Source organism: Physella acuta, unplaced genomic scaffold (genome assembly GCF_028476545.2).
Source record: "Physella acuta isolate Inbredline_101_S28 unplaced genomic scaffold, ASM2847654v3 ptg000076l, whole genome shotgun sequence".
Taxonomy (NCBI): Eukaryota; Metazoa; Mollusca; class Gastropoda; family Physidae; genus Physella; species Physella acuta.
Genome location: NW_026731596.1, coordinates 1,110,156 through 1,130,516, shown reverse-complemented (window position 1 = coordinate 1,130,516; position 20,361 = coordinate 1,110,156). Strand labels below are relative to the sequence as shown.

The 20,361-nt window shown below is 41.8% G+C and overlaps 1 protein-coding gene across 3 annotated transcripts; it reads right to left on the bottom strand.

Annotated features, from left to right (window-relative positions):
• Positions 1-4,993: 4,993 nt before the first annotated feature.
• LOC131953858 (uncharacterized) lies at positions 4,994-15,950 on the bottom strand. 3 transcript variants are annotated; one of them, XM_059317284.1, is made up of 5 exons: positions 15,872-15,950; positions 11,995-12,142; positions 8,586-8,991; positions 8,209-8,281; positions 4,994-5,173 (listed from the first exon to the last, which is right to left on the bottom strand). In XM_059317284.1, the coding sequence occupies exons 3-5, from the start codon at positions 8,950-8,952 to the stop codon at positions 5,146-5,148; spliced, it is 468 nt and encodes a 155-aa protein (XP_059173267.1). In that variant the 5' UTR covers positions 8,953-8,991; positions 11,995-12,142; positions 15,872-15,950; the 3' UTR covers positions 4,994-5,145. The 3 variants fall into 3 exon arrangements, with proteins under 3 accessions (XP_059173267.1, XP_059173253.1, XP_059173260.1); XM_059317270.1 differs by having other exon boundaries at positions 4,996-5,173; positions 8,586-8,973; positions 15,872-15,946; XM_059317277.1 differs by having other exon boundaries at positions 4,996-5,173; positions 8,586-8,973; positions 15,775-15,876.
• Positions 15,951-20,361: the final 4,411 nt, after the last annotated feature.

Sequence of the window (20,361 nt, the reverse complement as noted above, 5' to 3'; positions counted from 1 at the left end):
TGACATGCTACACTGTCCCAAGGTCGATGACATGCTGCACTGCCCCAAGGTCGATGACATGCTACACTGCACTGCCCCAAAGTCGATGACGTGCTACACTGCCCCAAGGTCGATGACATGCTACACTGCCCCAAGGTCGATGACATGCTACACTGCCCCAAGGTCGATGACATGCTACACTGCCCCAAGGTCGATGACGTGCTACACTGCCCCAAGGTCGATGACATGCTACACTGCACTACCCACAAGGTCGTTGACATGCTACACTGTCCCAAGGTCGATGACATGCTGCACTGCCCCAAGGTCGATGACATGCTACACTGTCCCAAGGTCGATGACATGCTACACTGCCCCAAGGTCGATGACATGCTACACTGCCCCAAGGTCGTTGACATGCTACACAGTCCCAAGGTCGATGACATGCTACACTGCCCCAAGGTCGATGACATGCTACACTGCACTGCCCCAAGGTCGGTGACATGCTACACTGTCCCAAGGTCGATGACATGGTACACTGCACTGCCCCAAGGTCGATGACGTGCTACACTGCACTGCCCCAAGGTCGGTGACATGCTACACTGCCCCAAGGTCGATGACATGCTACACTGCACTGCCCCAAGGTCGATGACATTCTACACTGCCCACAAGGTCGTTGACATGCTACACTGTCCCAAGGTCGATGACATGCTACACTATCCCAAGGTCGATGACATGCTACACTGCACTGCCCACAAGGTCGTTGACATGCTACACTGTCCCAAGGTCGATGACATGCTACACTGCACTGCCCCAAGGTTGATGACATGCTACACTGCACTGCCCCAAGGTCGATGATGTGCTACACTGTCCAAAGGTCGATGACATGCTACACTGCACCAAGGTTGATGACATGTTACACTGCACTGCCCCAAGGTCGATGAAGTGCTACACTGCCCCAAGGTCGATGACGTGCTACACTGCCCCAAGGTCGATGACATGCTACACTGTCCCAAGGTTGGTGACATGCTACACTGCCCCAAGGTCGATGACATTCTACACTGCCCACAAGGTTGATGACATGCTACACTGCACTGCCCCAAGGTCGATGACATGCTACCTTGCCCCAAGGTCGTTGACATGCTACACTGCCCCAAGGTCGATGACATGCTACACTGCACTGCCCCAAGGTCGATGACATGCTACACTGCCCCAAGGTCGATGACATGCTACACTGTCCCAAGGTCGATGACGTGCTACACTGCCCCAAGGTCGATGACATGCTACACTGCCCCAAGGTCGATGACATGCTACACTGCCCCAAGGTCGATGACATGCTACACTGCACTGCCCCAAGGTCGATGACATGCTACCTTGCCCCAAGGTCGTTGACATGCTACACTGCCCCAAGGTCGATGACATGCTACACTGCCCCAAGGTCGATGACATGCTACACTGCCCCAAGGTCGATGACATGCTACACTGTCCCAAGGTCGATGACGTGCTACACTGCCCCAAGGTCGTTGACATGCTACACTGCCCCAAGGTCGATGACATGCTACACTGCCCCAAGGTCGATGACATGCTACACTGCCCCAAGGTCGATGACGTGCTACACTGCCCCAAGGTCGATGACATGCTACATTGCACTGCCCACAAGGTCGTTGACATGCTACACTGTCCCAAGGTCGATGACATGCTGCACTGCCCCAAGGTCGATGACATGCTACACTGCACTGCCCCAAAGTCGATGACGTGCTACACTGCCCCAAGGTCGATGACATGCTACACTGCCCCAAGGTCGATGACATGCTACACTGCCCCAAGGTCGATGACATGCTACACTGCCCCAAGGTCGATGACGTGCTACACTGCCCCAAGGTCGATGACATGCTACACTGCACTACCCACAAGGTCGTTGACATGCTACACTGTCCCAAGGTCGATGACATGCTGCACTGCCCCAAGGTCGATGACATGCTACACTGTCCCAAGGTCGATGACATGCTACACTGCCCCAAGGTTGATGACATGCTACACTGCACTGCCCCAAGGTCGTTGACATGCTACACTGCCCCAAGGTCGATGACATGCTACACTGCCCCAAGGTCGATGACATGCTACACTGTCCCAAGGTCGATGACATGCTACACTGCCCCAAGGTCGATGACATGCTACACTGTCCCAAGGTCGATGACATGCTACACTGCCCCAAGGTCGTTGACATGCTACACTGTCCCAAGGTCGATGACATGCTACACTGCCCCAAGGTCGATGACATGCTACACTGCACTGCCCCAAGGTCGATGACATGCTACACTGCTCCAAGGTCGATGACGTGCTACACTGCCCCAAGTTCGATGACATGCTACACTGCACTACCCACAAGGTCGTTGACATGCTACACTGCCCCAAGGTCGTTGACATGCTACACTGTCCCAAGGTCGATGACATGCTACACTGCCCCAAGGTCGATGACATGCTACACTGTCCCAAGGTCGATGACATGCTACACTGCCCCAAGGTCGATGACATGCTACACTGCCCCAAGGTCGATGACATGCTACACTGTCCCAAGGTCGATGACGTGCTACACTGCCCCAAGGTCGATGACATTCTACACTGCACTACCCACAAGGTCGTTGACATGCTACACTGCCCCAAGGTCGATGACATGCTACACTGCACTGCCCCAAGGTCGATGACGTGCTACACTGTTCTCAGACAAGTCCTACAGAATTAGTATTTTCCTATGATTTCACCTCCGACACCGACCCCAATAGACGTCCCACCCCACCCACGGAGGTATTCGCATATAGGTGGCGTGTATGTTTCGTTATCGTAGCCCCCCCCCCCTGCAAATCTCGACGTTTTAGGGCCCTCTGAGTCGGAAAAACATAGTTTTGCAATCTTGTCCGTATGTCTGTGTGTACGTGTGTGTGTGTGTGTGTGTGTGTGTAAACACGATAACTTGAGTACCGTTACAGCTATGTTGATGAAATTTCATATATAAGTATTATATCAAAATCATATATCCGTATCAACTTTTGAGCGATTTCCGATAACCGGAAGTGGAACTTTTTCTACTTTGAATTTTTCAAAAGCCTAGAACTTGAGTATTATTTCAGATAGATAAATGAAATTTCACGTGTAAGTAAAAGTTCTAATTCTCTGACTTCTATCAAATTTTGAGTAATTTCCGTCCTCCTGAAGTTGTGATTTACGGTATTTCCGATTTCTTAAAAAAAAAACAACGCATGTGAATTTATAAAGTACTAATAATATCCCGGACTATTATGCACATTTTATTTGGCGTTCACTTGATGGGCAATTCCTTTTTTACGAGATTCTATTCTATTATAAAAAATTTAAGTAATTAAAAATGGATTACAAATATTTCCCGAGTTGCCATCCCCCGTAATGTTATATTAGAATATTCGAGAAAGGTTAGGGGAGATCACTCCCGGTTTATTTTTTTTACATAACTCAAAGTTCTCCTTCATGATCAGAAATTTCAGTATTTAAAATATCAGCCCACCGCATAATTTAATGTCTCTCTTGCCCAGATCATCATCATCACCATCATCATTATAATCATTATCACCATCAACATCACCATCGCTCAATGAGTCGTTGGGGCACCACATTTGACCTTCGCATTACCCGCCATCCATCTCGGCCCTATTCCACTACGATTAGTTCTAAAACAGGCAGACAGTCCTATCTTTGGTGTCATCCATCCAGTCACATCTTTGCCTTCCACTTCTTGTCTCTCCTGGCACAGTGCCCTGCATTATTGTTTTGGATAGGCCATTGGTTCGTGTGACATGCAGTGTTTCTTCTAGACTTTTTTCTCCGGGGGTGCACTTGAAATTTTCGCGCGGGGGGGGGGGGGCGGACAACAATTTCAAAAGTATATATTTTCTATATAAATTCCATTTCGTTCGGGGGGGGGGGGCGGACAACAATTTCAAAAATATATATTTTCTATATAAATTCTATTTCGTTCGGGGGGGGGGGGGGGGCGGGGGCGGTAGACTTTCTTCGGGGGGGGGGGGAGAGCCCCCTGAAGAGATGCCTGGAAGAAACTTTGGTGACATGCCCGTACGAACTCAGTTATCTTGTTTTAATGTTGTGCCCAGTAGACTCTCAAAAGGACCAATCGCCTCAATGGTCAAATCTTGGCCAGATAAAATAAAATCACGATATCGCCAAATGCAAGTGCTACATGAAGGATGTAAGTGTAAGACGGTTATAACATAATGTAATGACCTTAATGTATTAAGGGAGGCAGGTAGAAAGAAAGTATGAAGGATGTATTGTAAGTGTAAGCCAAAATGTATAGAGGGTTGACGACGTGCTAGGCTACTGTCAAGTGCATACGTAAAGGAGAAGGGGAAGTGGGAGGAAGATTATGCAACTCAAAGACTTAAATATGGCAGAAACTGCATCCGTTTACAAACACTATCACGACAGTTTTTTGACAAGTATTTTTGACAAGTATTTTTGACAAGTATTTTTGACAAGTATTTTTGACAAGTATTTTTGACAAGTATTTTTGACAAGTATTTTTGACAAGTATTTTTGACAAGTATTTTTGACAAGTATTTTTGACAAGTATTTTTAACAAGTATTTTTGACAAGTAGGCCTATTTTTGACAAGTAGGCCTATTTTTGACAAGTAGGCCTATTTTTGACAAGTAGGCCTATTTTGACAAGTATTTTTGACAAGTATTTTTGACAAGTATTTTTGACAAGTATTTTTGACAAGTATTTTTGACAAGTAGGCCTATTTTTGACAAGTAGGCCTATTTTTGACAAGTAGGCCTATTTTTGACAAGTAGGCCTATTTTTGACAAGTAGGCCTATTTTGACAAGTATTTTTGACAAGTATTTTTGACAAGTATTTTTGACAAGTATTTTTGACAAGTATTTTTGACAAGTATTTTTGACAAGTATTTTTGACAAGTATTTTTGACAAGTATTTTTGACAAGCATTTTTGACAAGTATTTTTGACAAGTATTTTTTGACAAGTATTTTTGACAAGTATTTATTCAACATATAAAAGCAGAGAAGGAAACTAGTAAAAGTGTCCATAGTTTGCATTTGCAGCCAAATCATGATGCATTTTCTGTGAGTGCCTTCTTGATTATTTCAAGACTTTTTATTTACAGTAGGTTGACTGCACAGTTGATTCTGTAAAAATAAAAATACATTCAGTCTTTCGCTTCTAGACGTAGATATGTTTATTAAAATTTTAAAAATAATTTTAACAATGTAATATTCTTTTAAACGATGTTATCTATATGCATGCTAAAAGCGAGAAGTTTGTATATTATTGTTTGTTTGATTGTTCCGGTAGATCAGAGCATCTGCTTTCAGTGTTTCTTCCAGACGTTTTTCTTCAAGGGGGGGGGGGGGGGAACTTGAAATTTTCGGGGGGGGGGGGGGGCGGTAGACTTTCTTCGGGGGGGGGGGGGGGGCGGACACTGAAAAAGTATATATTTTCTATATAAATTATATTAATTTCATTTCGTTCGGGGGGGGGGGGGGGCGGTAGAATTTTTTCGGGATGGGGGGGGGGGGGGGGGGGCGAAGCCTGGAAGAAACTTTGTCTGCATTATGAGTAGAACTGTAAATTACGAATTTATGAAGATAATAATTTTCTTTTTTACAAAACTGTTAAACACTAATTTATTTAAAGAAGTAATTTAATTTAAAAAAATTCTAAATCAACTTAAAGTTAACAAGAAAGGCAATATCGAAAAAGAAAATTAAAGCTACAAATAACGTAACAAAAGTTACACAGATGCGATATGAAAGGAAGTGCATATGAAGTTAAACACAAACACCAGTACGATTTTAACCCGCGTCCAAAGTTGTGATAAGATTACATTAGGAAGGCTAATTAACTATTACCAGACACGTTAGGCACATTTTTATTTATATTTACACACTACATTGATTTAAACATTACATCTTTTTAAATATTTTAAAACGCAGCTCTCTAACCAATTGATAAGGCCCACATTTCTCTCCCTAAAGCTGAAAACCAATTCTAAGTGACCGCAAGTCAGACTGAACTTTATCCCATTGCATGGCATTAAAAGCTTGTTTTTGATATCTAATACATTAAACGCGTGGAACCTCTCAACTATCAAATTATACGTGGTATGGTAGGGAAAAGTTCATAGCTGTCAACCCGATATTCCTGAGTTCGAGCCTGATTTCGAGCCTGAGTTCGAGCCTGAGTTAGAGCCTGAGTTCGAGCCACCGGACAGATGAGGCTGGTTGGGTGGGGACAGAAACTATTCGATGTGGGAGAACAAATTCCCACCGTCCCGTTACGTGACAGGATTACCAACTCTGGTCTCTTTTCGCCAGATTCTGCAACCGATTGGAACCAAACCTATGGTTTAGCATTTCTTTGGACTATACATGTAAAGATTGAGTGAGATCAAGAGACTCATGATCTCATTGGCTAATGCCATGGTACACACCGAAAGGATTTCACTTTTAGTGGTGTATCTATTGTCTTTACAAGCCAGACACGTAAAACTGAGGCAAATTTAGCACAGAAATGCTCCAGTAGGCACCTACCTGTCTAGAAAAACTCCTGTAGGTACCTACCTGTCTAGAGAAACCTGTAGACACCTACCTGTCTAGAGAAACCTGTAGACACCTACCTGTCTAGAGAAACCTGTAGACCTACCTGTCCAGATAAACCTGCAGGCACCTACCTGTCGGGATAAACCTGTAGACACCTACCTGTCTAGAGAAACATGTAGACACCTACCTTTCTAGAGAAACCTGTAGACCTACCTGTCTAGAGAAACCTGTAGACACCAACCTGTCTAGAGAAACCTGTAGAAACCTACCTGTCTAGAGAAACCTGTAGACACCTACCTGTCTAGAGAAACCTGTAGACACCTACCTGTCTAGAGAAACCTGTAGACACCTACCTGTCTAGAGAATCATGTAGACACCTACCTGTCTAGAGAAACCTGTAGACACCTACCAGTCTAGAGAAACCTGTAGACACCTACCAGTCTAGAGAAACCTGTAGACACCTACCTGTCTAGAGAAACCTGTAGGCACCTACCTGTCGGGATAAACCTGTAGGCACTTACCTGTCTAGAGAAACCTGTAGACACCTACCTGTCTAGAGAAACCTGTAGACACCTACCTGTCTAGAGAAACCTGTAGACACCTACCTGTCTAGAGAAACCTGTAGACCTACCTGTCTAGAGAAACCTGTAGACACCAACCTGTCTAGAGAAACCTGTAGACACCTACCTGTCTAGAGAAACCTGTAGACCTACCTGTCTAGAGAAACCTGTAGACACCTACCTGTCTAGAGAAACCTGTAGACACCTACCTGTCTAGAGAAACCTGTAGACACCTACCAGTCTAGAGAAACCTGTAGACACCTACCAGTCTAGAGAAACCCGTAGACACCTACCTGCCTAGAGAAACCCGTAGACACCTACCTGTATAGAGAAACCTGTAGACTTACCTGTCTACAGAAACCTGTAGGTACCTACCTGCCTAGAGAAACGTGTAGACACCTACCTGTCTAGAGAAACCCGTAGACACCTACCTGTCTAGAGAAACCTGTAGACCTGCCTGTCTAGAGAAACCTGTAGACTTACTTGTCTACAGAAACCTGTAGGTACCTACCTGTCTAGAGACACATGTAGACCTACCTGTCTAGAGAAACCTGTAGACCTACCTGTCTAGAGACACCTGTAGACTTACCTTTCCCTAGTGATGGCCTTACGTTGTTCACCTCCAATGTAGTGGTTACCTGTCTGTCTAGAGACATCTGTAGACCTACCTGTCTAGAGAAACCTGTAGACCTACCTCTCCCTAGTGATGGCCTTACGTTGTTTACCTCCAATGTAGTGGTTACCTGTCTGTCTAGAGACACCTGTAGACCTACCTGTCTAGAGAAACCTGTAGACCTACCTCTCCCTAGTGATGGCCTTACGTTGTTCACCTCCAATGTAGTGGTTACCTGCCTGTCTAGAGACACCTGTAGACCTACCTGTCTAGAGAAACCTGTAGACCTAGCTCTCCCTAGTGATGGCCTTACGTTGTTCACCTCCAATGTAGTGGTTACCTGCCTGTCTAGAGACACCTGTAGACCTACCTCTCCCTAGTGATGGCCTTACGTTGTTCACCTCCAATGTAGTGGTTACCTGCCTGTCTAGAGACACCTGTAGACCTACCTCTCCCTAGTGATGGCCTTACGTTGTTCACCTCCAATGTAGTGGTTACCGCCGCCAATACCGGAGGCCAGAACTGGAAGAAAAGTTACATTCAGGGGAAATAACTGCTGGGTACATTTTTTTACGCAACAAGAGTTGTCCATTTGTATTTCAATGTTTTCATACTGAAGTACACACTACAAACACATCCTAAGCAGGGTTTCTTTCAAACATTTATCTCCAGGGGTGTACTTAAAATTTCAGGGGCGAGGTTAGCAGACACTGTTTAAAGAATAAATTTACTGTTTAGAGAGTTTTCTCAATTTGTTAGAGGTTAGGGGAGCGCCCCTGAAGATATGCCTGAAAGAAACTCTGATCTTTAGTCTACAGATTCATACCTTGCATTTTGACAACACTAATCTCGTTAAAGGGTTTCATCTTTTCTATAGCAGCATGCAACAAGAATAGCTTCCACTGCAAGTCTTCTTTAGTTTTGGAGTACCAGTCCTTGCTTGAGTCCTTGATCAAGGCGCCCGTCTTGTCCAGAATCAGTTCCATCCACACCTGGAGGTCGTCCCACCCCGTCTTTAGCTCACCCACCTCCTCGTCGTCCCAGGCTGGGTCATCCAGGGGCAGGTAGGACAAGATCTGGGTCAAGGTCTCGACCAGCCTGGGTTGGCCTGACTTCAGATGGGTTGGCAGAGCCTTGGTGAAGTCGCCAATAGCCTTGTGCACGTCGCTGAAAGTTTGTCTGGTTTCCTCCATGTTGTCTGCACGCCTTGCTTGCTTGAGTTCGAGAAAAGACTAAATAAAGTATACAAATCTATTGGAAAATTTTATCAAGTAACAAAAACGCTTCGGATAATTTTTATTATTATTTCACACCTGTAAGATAAACACGAAAAGTGGGCACACGTTTTTAAAAATTAGAATCATTTAGTTTTAAAGGGTTTCATCTTGTAGATTTTTGCATAGCTAAATCTAGCAAGTTACAAAAATGGCGTCACAATGAGGGGGTGCCACCCCGGGCGAGAATACAATATGTTGTGTTGATGTGTTGGAGAGATATGTGTACGATGTATATATTTATACAGTAGATGACTTGGGTAAGTTGACAAGTTAAATTTGAACACATTGTGTTTTTATGCACGTGTAGACTGAGCTTGATGAAAGGTATTAGCTTGAAGTTTGAATAGCACACCTCGGCACTATGTGAAGTTTGAATAGCACACCTCGGCACTATGTGAAGTTTGAATAGCACACCTCGGCACCATGTGAAGTTTGAATAGCACACCTCTGCACCATGTGAAGTTTGAATAGCACACCTCTGCACCATGTGAAGTTTGAATAGCACACCTCTGCACCATGTGAAGTTTGAATAGCACACCTCTGCACCATGTGAAGTTTGAATAGAACACCTCTGCACCATGTGAAGTTTGAATAGAACACCTCGGCACCATGTGAAGTTTGAATAGCACACCTCTGCACCATGTGAAGTTTGAATAGCACACCTCTGCACCATGTGAAGTTTGAATAGCACACCTCTGCACCATGTGAAGTTTGAATAGCACACCTCGGCACTATGTGAAGTTTGTATCTAACTATTAATCTTGTCTACAGTTGTTGCTACAAATTATACCTTGTAGTTGAATGTCTACACCCAGACCTGCAATTTCCGCTCCCACCCCCTCCTACCCCACCTGAGCCATGGGCTAAGTAATACAAGTTTAACGATGAACTAAAATTCTTCGTACTTTAAGCCTTCTCACATAAATAGTTCGAGTGGGAATTCTACACTAGATCTTGTTGGAAAGTTCTATGGTGTGAGCCAATGTCTCCAGATCTACGTTTTAAAATTATTTTTCTGAACATGATCTTGTAAGCTTACGTACCAAGATCTACCTTTTTAAAATCATTTTTCTGAACATGATCTTGTGAGCCTACGTACCAAGATCTACAGTTTTTAAAATCATTTTTCTGATGTTACTATTCGGGGATGCCTAAAGTATCAAACAAACGGTATCTATGAGATATGGGGGAGGTAATAGTAACAAGTGTTTTCCAAGGTTTGATATGAACGTTTGAAGATGTTCGCTGTTTGGTTGGGGAGGGGTGGGGGTGGGGGGGTGGGGGGGGGGGGGAATAGGAGTTGAGGTGCAGTACACGTGTTTTATTCACGTCTGAGCGAGTTGTCAGTCGAAAAGTTATCTCAATAGATTGTCGGAGCCTATACTTTAAATACCTTTGTCGGTGGTCTATAAAATATTTGTATCTCTTAAAATATTTGGATTCATTTTTTTTTACCAGGTTTTACTTTGTTTCGTAAAGTTTAATTGTTTGTTTGTTGGTGCTCAATTCAAGTAATCTATATTTAAAGGAATAATTTCTTTTCTATTGTATCTACAAGAGTATAATTATCAAGAGTATCATTATCAACAGTATCGTTTTCAAGAATATCATTATAAATATTTCAATCATGATGATTAGTCAACTAAAAGAATATCAAATAAGTCAATTTGTCGAGAAAACTAAAAGATAATTATTACAATAATAATAATTATCATTAAAAATAAAAAAAAACAACCCACGTTTTCTGATTGAACTAAAAAAATTGTAAGCCAGAAAAGGGAAAGTACCGAACCTTGTTTTTTATCAAATTACAATTACAAGGTTATGTCCCTTTTTTTGTACAAATCAATAGGAGTCTAAAATGATCAATAAAATTTTTCCATGGATCAATTTAGTAATAATAATAATTGAATATTGTATTGTCATCGTAAACAAAGCTTCCCTGAAAATTTCAGCGCGCTAGCTAATTGGGAAGTGCCCTCAATTTCGATCGCAAGATTTGATGGAAAAACAGACGCGAAAGCAAGTTAAAGAAAACGTGGGAAAAAAACGGGAAAGGACTAGGTCGCAAAGGCCAGTCCGGTGAGCTGATGTTCATCGTTGTTTACAAAACTTCGTGCTAATCATAGGTTATCATGTAGGATTTAAACATGTAACATATGAGGTAATGAGTTTAAAAGACAAACTTAGGTAATATACTGATTTGTTAAAAAATGTGTATATTTAATTAGATCACAATTAGTAAGACGTTAATTCCATTTTACTACAACTCACAGTTTACTTATCGTAGTCTAATGATTGGATTTAATGGATATATTTTAATTGGAAGTGTATCGTCTTAATTAAGAATGAACGTGAACAATTTAACAATTATGATGTTAATTTATTTTAAAACATAAATATTGATTTACAATTTTCTTCTTACAGAACTAATTTGGAAAAAGAAGAAAATAATATGTTTTAAAAACAGTAATAACTATCATTTAAATAACCTAACGATTAGACCATATTTCTTTCTTTAGATACGATAGAGAAAACGTCGGTCAACAAACTGTTTGAGGATAGACTATTTTTCACTGATTAAAAAAATATATAAAAAGTCGAACTTAGATAGTCGTTTGATTAAAAATCGAACTTAGTCGTTAGATTAAAAGTCGAACTTATTCGTTAGATTAAAAGTCGAACTTAGTCGTTAGATTAAAAGTCGAACTTAGTCGTTAGATTAAAAGTCGAACTTAGTCGTTAGATTAAAAGTTAAACTCAAATAGTCGCCACCTACTTCAAAAGTTAATATTTTGTCTATGACGTTTCCTTAGGGGTTAATTAAATATAGGAACAATTTTAAGTAATACTATCACCATCATTAGATTACTAATTAGACTAAAATATCAGACGTATGTCTGCTTCACCTAGATTTACCCACATACAGCTGGAGTATAAAGTCAAATCAATATTTACCTGAGCTTGGTGTGAGCACAAAAATCTGGTCTAGAGAAGTCTGCTCAACTGCCGTCAAACTATTTCACTTGGTAAATAAACAACTTGACGAGATATGACCATGCACATAACCCTCAGTGCACTCACACCTGCGTGCACGAGCAGGAACCTGTGGGTTGGGGCGGTCGTGGACAGGTATGGAAAATTTGAAATATTTTCACGAAGCTGGTCTGTAGTGGTAGTTCGTGTAGACAATTCAGCTCACTAGGACGTGATTAGTCCGAGTTGCTTCAAGCAGCGGGCTAATGTGCTTTTAAGGGGAGCTGGTTTTTTTTTAGAGGTGGTAACTGAAGTTATAATTAGTTTAATGGGTTTGATGAGGTTTGTGTTTCTGTTCGCATTCTAAGGATGTGCCCAGAATTGGATCTAGGCTCAATGTGTTGAGTGTAGGTAGAAAGTAAAATAGATCGGTGTGTTGAGTGTAGTTAGAAAGTAAAATAGATCAGTGTGTTGAGTGTAGGTAGAAAGTAAAATCGAACAATCTTCATCATCTTCTACCCTTTCGTACCCAATATACACGGGGTAGATGAAGTGAAGTTGACCTGTTTTATTGATCTCGACGTGTGAGGGATGTTATGGTCAGCACTATGTCCAGCCGACTTTTTTCCTCTAACACGTATCTAACGTATCTAACGTATCTAACGTATCTAACACGTATCTAACGTATCTAACACGTATCTAACGTATCTAACGTATCTAACGTATCTAATGTATCTAATGTATCTAATGTATCTAATGTATCTAACACGTATCTAACGTATCTAACGTATCTAACGTATCTAATGTATCTAATGTATCTAACACGTATCTAACGTATCTAACGTATCTAATGTATCTAATGTATCTAACACGTATCTAACACGTATCTAACACGTATCTAACACGTATCTAACACGTATCTAACGTATCTAACACGTATCTAACGTATCTAACGTATCTAACACGTATCTAACGTATCTAACACGTATCTAACGTATCTAACACGTATCTAACGTATCTAACGTATCTAACACGTATCTAACGTATCTAACGTATCTAACACGTATCTAACACGTATCTAACGTATCTAACACGTATCTAACACGTATCTAATGTATCTAACACGTATCTAACGTATCTAACGTATCTAACGTATCTAACACGTATCTAACACGTATCTAACACGTATCTAACGTATCTAACACGTATCTAACGTATCTAACACGTATCTAACACGTATCTAACACGTATCTAACACGTATCTAACGTATCTAACACGTATCTAACGTATCTAACGTATCTAACGTATCTAACACGTATCTAACACGTATCTAACACGTATCTAACACGTATCTAATGTATCTAACACGTATCTAACGTATCTAACGTATCTAACACGTATCTAACACGTATCTAACACGTATCTAATGTATCTAACACGTATCTAACGTATCTAACGTATCTAACGTATCTAACACGTATCTAACACGTATCTAACGTATCTAACACGTATCTAACACGTATCTAATGTATCTAACACGTATCTAACGTATCTAACGTATCTAACGTATCTAACACGTATCTAACACGTATCTAATGTATCTAACACGTATCTAACGTATCTAACGTATCTAACGTATCTAACACGTATCTAACACGTATCTAACACGTATCTAACACGTATCTAACACGTATCTAACACGTATCTAACGTATCTAACACGTATCTAACACGTATCTAACGTATCTAACACGTATCTAACACGTATCTAATGTATCTAACACGTATCTAACGTATCTAACGTATCTAACGTATCTAACACGTATCTAACACGTATCTAACACGTATCTAACGTATCTAACACGTATCTAACGTATCTAACACGTATCTAACGTATCTAACACGTATCTAACGTATCTAACACGTATCTAACACGTATCTAACGTATCTAACACGTATCTAACACGTATCTAACACGTATCTAACACGTATCTAACGTATCTAACACGTATCTAACACGTATCTAACGTATCTAACACGTATCTAACGTATCTAACACGTATCTAACGTATCTAACACGTATCTAATGTATCTAACACGTATCTAACGTATCTAACGTATCTAACGTATCTAACGTATCTAACGTATCTAACGTATCTAACGTATCTAACGTATCTAACGTATCTAACGTATCTAACGTATCTAACGTATCTAACGTATCTAACACGTATCTAACGTATCTAACGTATCTAACGTATCTAACGTATCTAACACGTATCTAACGTATCTAACGTATCTAACGTATCTAACGTATCTAACGTATCTAACGTATCTAACGTATCTAACGTATCTAACGTATCTAACACGTATCTAACGTATCTAACGTATCTAACGTATCTAACGTATCTAACACGTATCTAACGTATCTAACGTATCTAACGTATCTAACGTATCTAACGTATCTAACGTATCTAACGTATCTAACGTATCTAACGTATCTAACGTATCTAACGTATCTAACGTATCTAACGTATCTAACGTATCTAACACGTATCTAACGTATCTAACGTATCTAACGTATCTAACGTATCTAACACGTATCTAACGTATCTAATGTATCTAACGTATCTAACACGTATCTAACGTATCTAACGTATCTAACGTATCTAACGTATCTAACGTATCTAACGTATCTAACGTATCTAACGTATCTAACGTATCTAACACGTATTAGAGTGGACTCTGGAACGCCCAACAAACTAGAACTGGGATCCGAACACGAACATTTTCAGGTCAGCTCTACCATCCGACCACGTCGTTCCCTAATTAGACCAATGGTGTTAATTGCGTATGTAATGTTACCAATTACATGAAGTAATATTATCCCTGTCATGTGATACTTGACACCCCTCACCTCTAGGAATGTATATCCTTATTTATCATTAACTTCAAATACATGAATACCACAAGTCATTACCTAGTATATAAATCCTTCAACTCTTACGTGACGTATACTTTGTCTCCATCTATACAATGAGTTATCTTTCCCTTTACCTTTAGCGTAACACCGAGCTATGACCCCCTTATCACTAGGGAGTTATTACCTCAAAAAATGTCGTGTACGTGTACGTGTACGTGTACGTGTACGTGTACGTGTACGTGTACGTGTACGTGTACGTGTACGTGTACGTGTACGTGTACGTGTACGTGTACGTGTACGTGTACGTGTACGTGTTCGTGTACGTGTACGTGTACGTGTACGTGTACGTGTACGTGTACGTGTACGTGTACGTGTACGTGTACGTGTACGTGTACGTGTGTACGGCCTAGAGAAATGAAGAGCTCCAGTGAAACTTCACTGAACCTGTAATGAGTTTTTTTAAAATTACCATGTCGATGATTGAATGTGCGCCAAGAATTTAAAAACCTACCGTTCTTAGAGAGTAGGCTACACACGTTTGGCTAAAGTGGAGGGTGGGGGTAGAGGGTAGGGTGGGAAACGCCATTCAGTTCCATGAGACTTGAGTGCGTCTTAAAAGTAAGGTACAAGTTCATTAGGGCTAAACCTAATTAACATTATATCAAGCTTCTACGCGGACAGAGATTGACAGTCGTGATGTAATGAACACTGTGATCAAGCCGATTTCCGGACATATCGATATATTTCCGGAGGCATTTGTCACAGCAAGCTGGCCATGGACCAACTGACGTCCCGTCAACTAGAGAACTAACCCGTACCGTATTAGGTTTTTCTTTACTTACTTGTGCAAGAATTCGGCGCCAACAACACCCTACACGCAGCTAACAACTTGTAGAGCGAGCTAAAGGCAGAAACCAGAGCTTTATAAGAAGACTAGACCTGTTTATTGTGTCATTTTTATGATCTGAAACAGAAGATTTACATGTGAGGTAATACAACCTCAGGTTAAGTGTGTACACAGCGACATTGTACAAAAAAGTACACATGACAAAATTGATAATGCAGTCAACATTTTTAGTCAATGCCTGACAAGTTGTAAATTTGCTCGTTTTTCTCCGTAGATCACTGCGCATAGATAAGCCTATCAAAACAAGACCAGAAGTTGCGCCCCTTTTACTGTCATTTCCAAAGGCCAAAGAACGATTTCATTTATTGCCGCGTTTAACTTCTCCCTTGTTTCACTTTACATTGGGATTGTCCGATTATTTGATTATGATCGGGCATTTCCGTTTATTTCTTTGTGTGTATGTCGGGAATACCCGTTTGATAAATCTGCTTGTTGGTAAAGTTACTTTAGGTACAAATGATCAGAGTTTCTCCCCCCCCCCTCCTGAAGAAAGTCTACCGCCCCCCGAACAAAATGGAATTTACATAGAAAATATATACGTTTAACAGTGACCGCCCCCCACCCCCCGGAAAATTTTGTCCGCTCCCCTCGAAAATTTCAAGTGCCCCCCCCCCCCCGGATAAAAAAGTCTGGAAGAAACACTGCAAATGATGATCGCTAAGTGACGTTGCTTCGGCATACACATCACACCTGACAGATGAAAATTGTAATCCTTATGTCGTGTTTGAGAAAATTACTTTCAGATGGTAATGGGCGCCCCCTCACACTTTCCCTCCATGTTAGAAGCGCCCCTGCTGCTTGAGTATTGAAAGGTTGTCGATCTCATGTTTCAGTGTCGTTTCTGAAGGTTAAATTAGATTTAAAAAACTTGAGTAAGTCTATATCAAAGCTTTTTTATTCAGTCTTTAATTAGATTGGAGAAAATTTACACAGTCGTAAATTTCAAGTAAAAAAGAAATTATAAGAGGAGATTTGTGTTTTTATATAAGGCTGTCGGGTATACAATCGCATTGGTCTGTCTGTCTGCAAGTCACAGGCAGACATGCATGTCTGTCTGACTGAAAAGTTTACAAGCGGATAAATTTGTCTGCCCGACAGTAAAGTCCATCAACAAACCCTATCCACCACTTGAAATTCCGCCTACACAGGCGCTCACCTTCCGTTTAAAACCAGCAGTGTTTTTTTTTTAACTCAGCCGCTTGAATGTCTCGACGGAAAAAATGATTCTCTTATCGAAGCCACGGAGAAATTTTGAGCTCACAATCAGCCGGGCGTGGAGAGCTAAAAATAGAAGAAAGTCATTGGTGCATGGGTCTGTCAGGTGAGATGAAAGGGGGAGGTAACACACAGGTAGATAACAGGTTCTTACGCAGATAATAAGTAAGTAACAGGTAGATAAATGGGATATGACAGGCAGGTGGCTGGGATAGAACAGGTAAGTTAGCCGGGATAGAACAGGTAGGTAGTTGGGATAGAACAGGCAGGTAGCCGGGATAGAACAGGTAGGTAGTTGGGATAGAACAGGTAGGTAGTTGGGATAGAACAGGTAGGTAGCTGGGATAGAACAGGTAGGTGGCTGGGATAGAACAGGTAGGTAGTTGGGATAGAACAGGTAGGTTAGCCGGGATAGAACAGGTAGGTAGGTGGGATAGAACAGGTAGGTAGGTGGGATAGAACAGGTAGGTGGCTGGGATAGAACAAGTAGGTAGCTGGGATAGAACAGGTAGGTAGCTGGGATAGAACAGGTAGGTAGCTGGGATAAAACAGGGAGGTAGTTGGGATAGAACAGGGAGGTAGCTGGGATAGAACAGGGAGGTGGCTAGGATAGAACAGGTAAGTAGTTGGGATAGAACAGGTAGGTGGCTGGGATAGAACAGGTAGGTAGCTGGGATAGAACAGATAGGTAGTTGGGATAGAACAGGTAGGTAGTTGGGATAGAACAGGTAGGTAGTTGGGATACAACAGGTAGGTAGTTGGGATAGAACAGGTAGGTTGTTGGGATAGAACAGGTAGGTGGCTGGGATAGAACAGGTAGGCAGCTTTGATAGAACAGGTAGGTAGTTGGGATACAACAGGTAGGTAGTTGGGAAAGAACAGGTAGGTAGTTGGAATAGAACAGATAGATAGTTGGGATAGAACAGGTAGGTAGCTGGGATAGAACAGGTAGGTAGTTGGGATAGAACAGGTAGGTAGCTGGGATAGAACAGGGAGGTAGTTGGGATAGAACAGGTAGGTAGTTGGGATAGAACAGGGAGGTAGTTGGGATAGAACAGGTAGGTGGGATAGAACAGGTAGGTAGTTGGGATAGAACAGGTAGGTAGTTGGGATAGAACAGGTAGGTAGCTGGGATAGAACAGGGAGGTAGTTGGGATAGAACAGGTAGGTAGTTGGGATAGAACAGGTAGGTAGTTGGGATAGAACAGGTAGGTGGCTGGGATAGAACAAGTAGGTAGCTGGGATAGAACAGGTAGGTAGCTGGGATAGAACAGGGAGGTAGCTGGGATAGAACAGGGAGGTAGTTGGGATAGAACAGGTAGGTAGCTGAGATAGAACAGGGAGGTAGCTGGGATAGAACAGGTAGGTAGTTGGGATAGAACAGGTAGGTAGCTGGGATAGCACAGGTAGGTAGTTGGGATAGAACAGGTAGGTAGCTGGGATAGAACAGGTAGTTTAGCCGGGATAGAACAGGTAGGTAGGTGGGATAGAACAGGTAGGTAGTTGGGATAGAACAGGTAGGTTGTTGGGATAGAACAGGTAGGTGGCTGGGATGGAACAGGTAGGCAGCTTTGATAGAACAGGTAGGTAGTTGGGATACAACAGGTAGGTAGTTGGGATAGAACAGTTAGGTAGCTGGGATAGAACAGTTAGGTAGCTGGGATAGAACAGGTAGGTAGCTGGGATAGAACAGGTAGGTAGCTGGGATAGAACAGGTAGGTAGTTGGGATAGAACAGGTAGGTAGCTGGGATAGAACAGGTAGGTAGATGGGATATAACAAGTAGGTAGCTGGGATAGAACAGGGAGGTAGTTGGGATAGAACAGGTAGGTAGTTGGGATAGAACAGGTAGGTGGCTGGGATAGAACAGGTAGGCAGCTTTGATAGAACAGGTAGGTAGTTGGGATAGAACAGGTAGGTAGTTGGGAAAGAACAGGTAGGTAGTTGGGATAGAACAGGTAGGTAGCTGGGATAGAACAGGTAGGTGGGATATAACAGGTAGGTAGTTGGGAAAGAACAGGTAGGTAGTTGGGATAGAACAGGTAGGTAGCTGGGATAGAACAGGTAGGTAGTTGGGATAGAACAGATAGGTAGCTGGGATAGAACAGGGAGGTAGTTGGGATAGAACAGGTAGGTAGTTGGGATAGAACAGGTAGGTAGTTGGGATAGAACAGGTAGGTAGTTGGGATAGAACAGGTAGGTGGCTGGGATAGAACAAGTAGGTAGCTGGGATAGAGCAGGTAGGTAGCTGGGATAGAACAGGGAGGTAGCTGGGATAGAACAGGGAGGTAGTTGGGATAGAACAGGTAGGTAGCTGGGATAGAACAGGTTGGTGGCTGGGATAGAACAGGTAGGTAGTTGGGATAGAACAGGTAGTTAGTTGGGATTTTAACAGTAGTTAACAAGCAGTAAATGTTAGGTCGCCAATAAGTTAGCAGTTGGTAACATGTTTAACTTGAGGAGGGCAGAGCGACGATACTAGTCTAAGGTAGTTCAACAGTGGACGGCTGATGCAGAAATGACCAAAGTCCAGCTATCGACCATTTTATCTACCCTGCAATTTATCACAGTAAACAAAAATATAATTTTAATAGTAGTACAGGGAGGCTACACAGAATTCTTTTGTTTTTAAAATCGTGTTCACATCGGTTACCTCCCTTGACAAAACAGATTAAAATGTACACCCATTTCTTACCTCCTTTAACAAAACAGACTAAAATATACAACCATTTATTACCTCCCTTGACAAAACAGACTAAAATGTACACCCTTTTGTTACCTCCCTTAACAAAAAAGGCTAAAATGTACACCCATTTCTTACCTCCCTTAACAAAAAAGGCTAAAATGTACACCCCTTTCTTACCTCCCTTAACAAAAAAGGCTAAAATGTACACCCATTTCTTACCTCCCTTAACAAAAAAGGCTAAAATGTACACCCTTTTGTTACCTCCCTTGACAAAACAGACTAAAATGTACACCCATTTCTTCCATTACCCCACGGTGACTGTACAACCATCGTCACGCCAACACCAGTTCTATTTGTAGCTAGCTCACCAGTCTGTCATCTTCCAGAGGCCACAACAACCACCAAGCCTAATGCCATCACATTTCAAGGTGGCAGGACAAATGATCGCAGACAAAATATCTCAGACAAAGTATCTCACGGACAAATGATCTCAGGACAAATGATCTCAAGGACAATTGATCTCACATACAAAAGATACCAGGACAAAATATATCCCCATTACTTGAATGAAATTCCTTAAAATTTTTAATTACTTTAAATTCAAGCTATTACTGTTGATGCG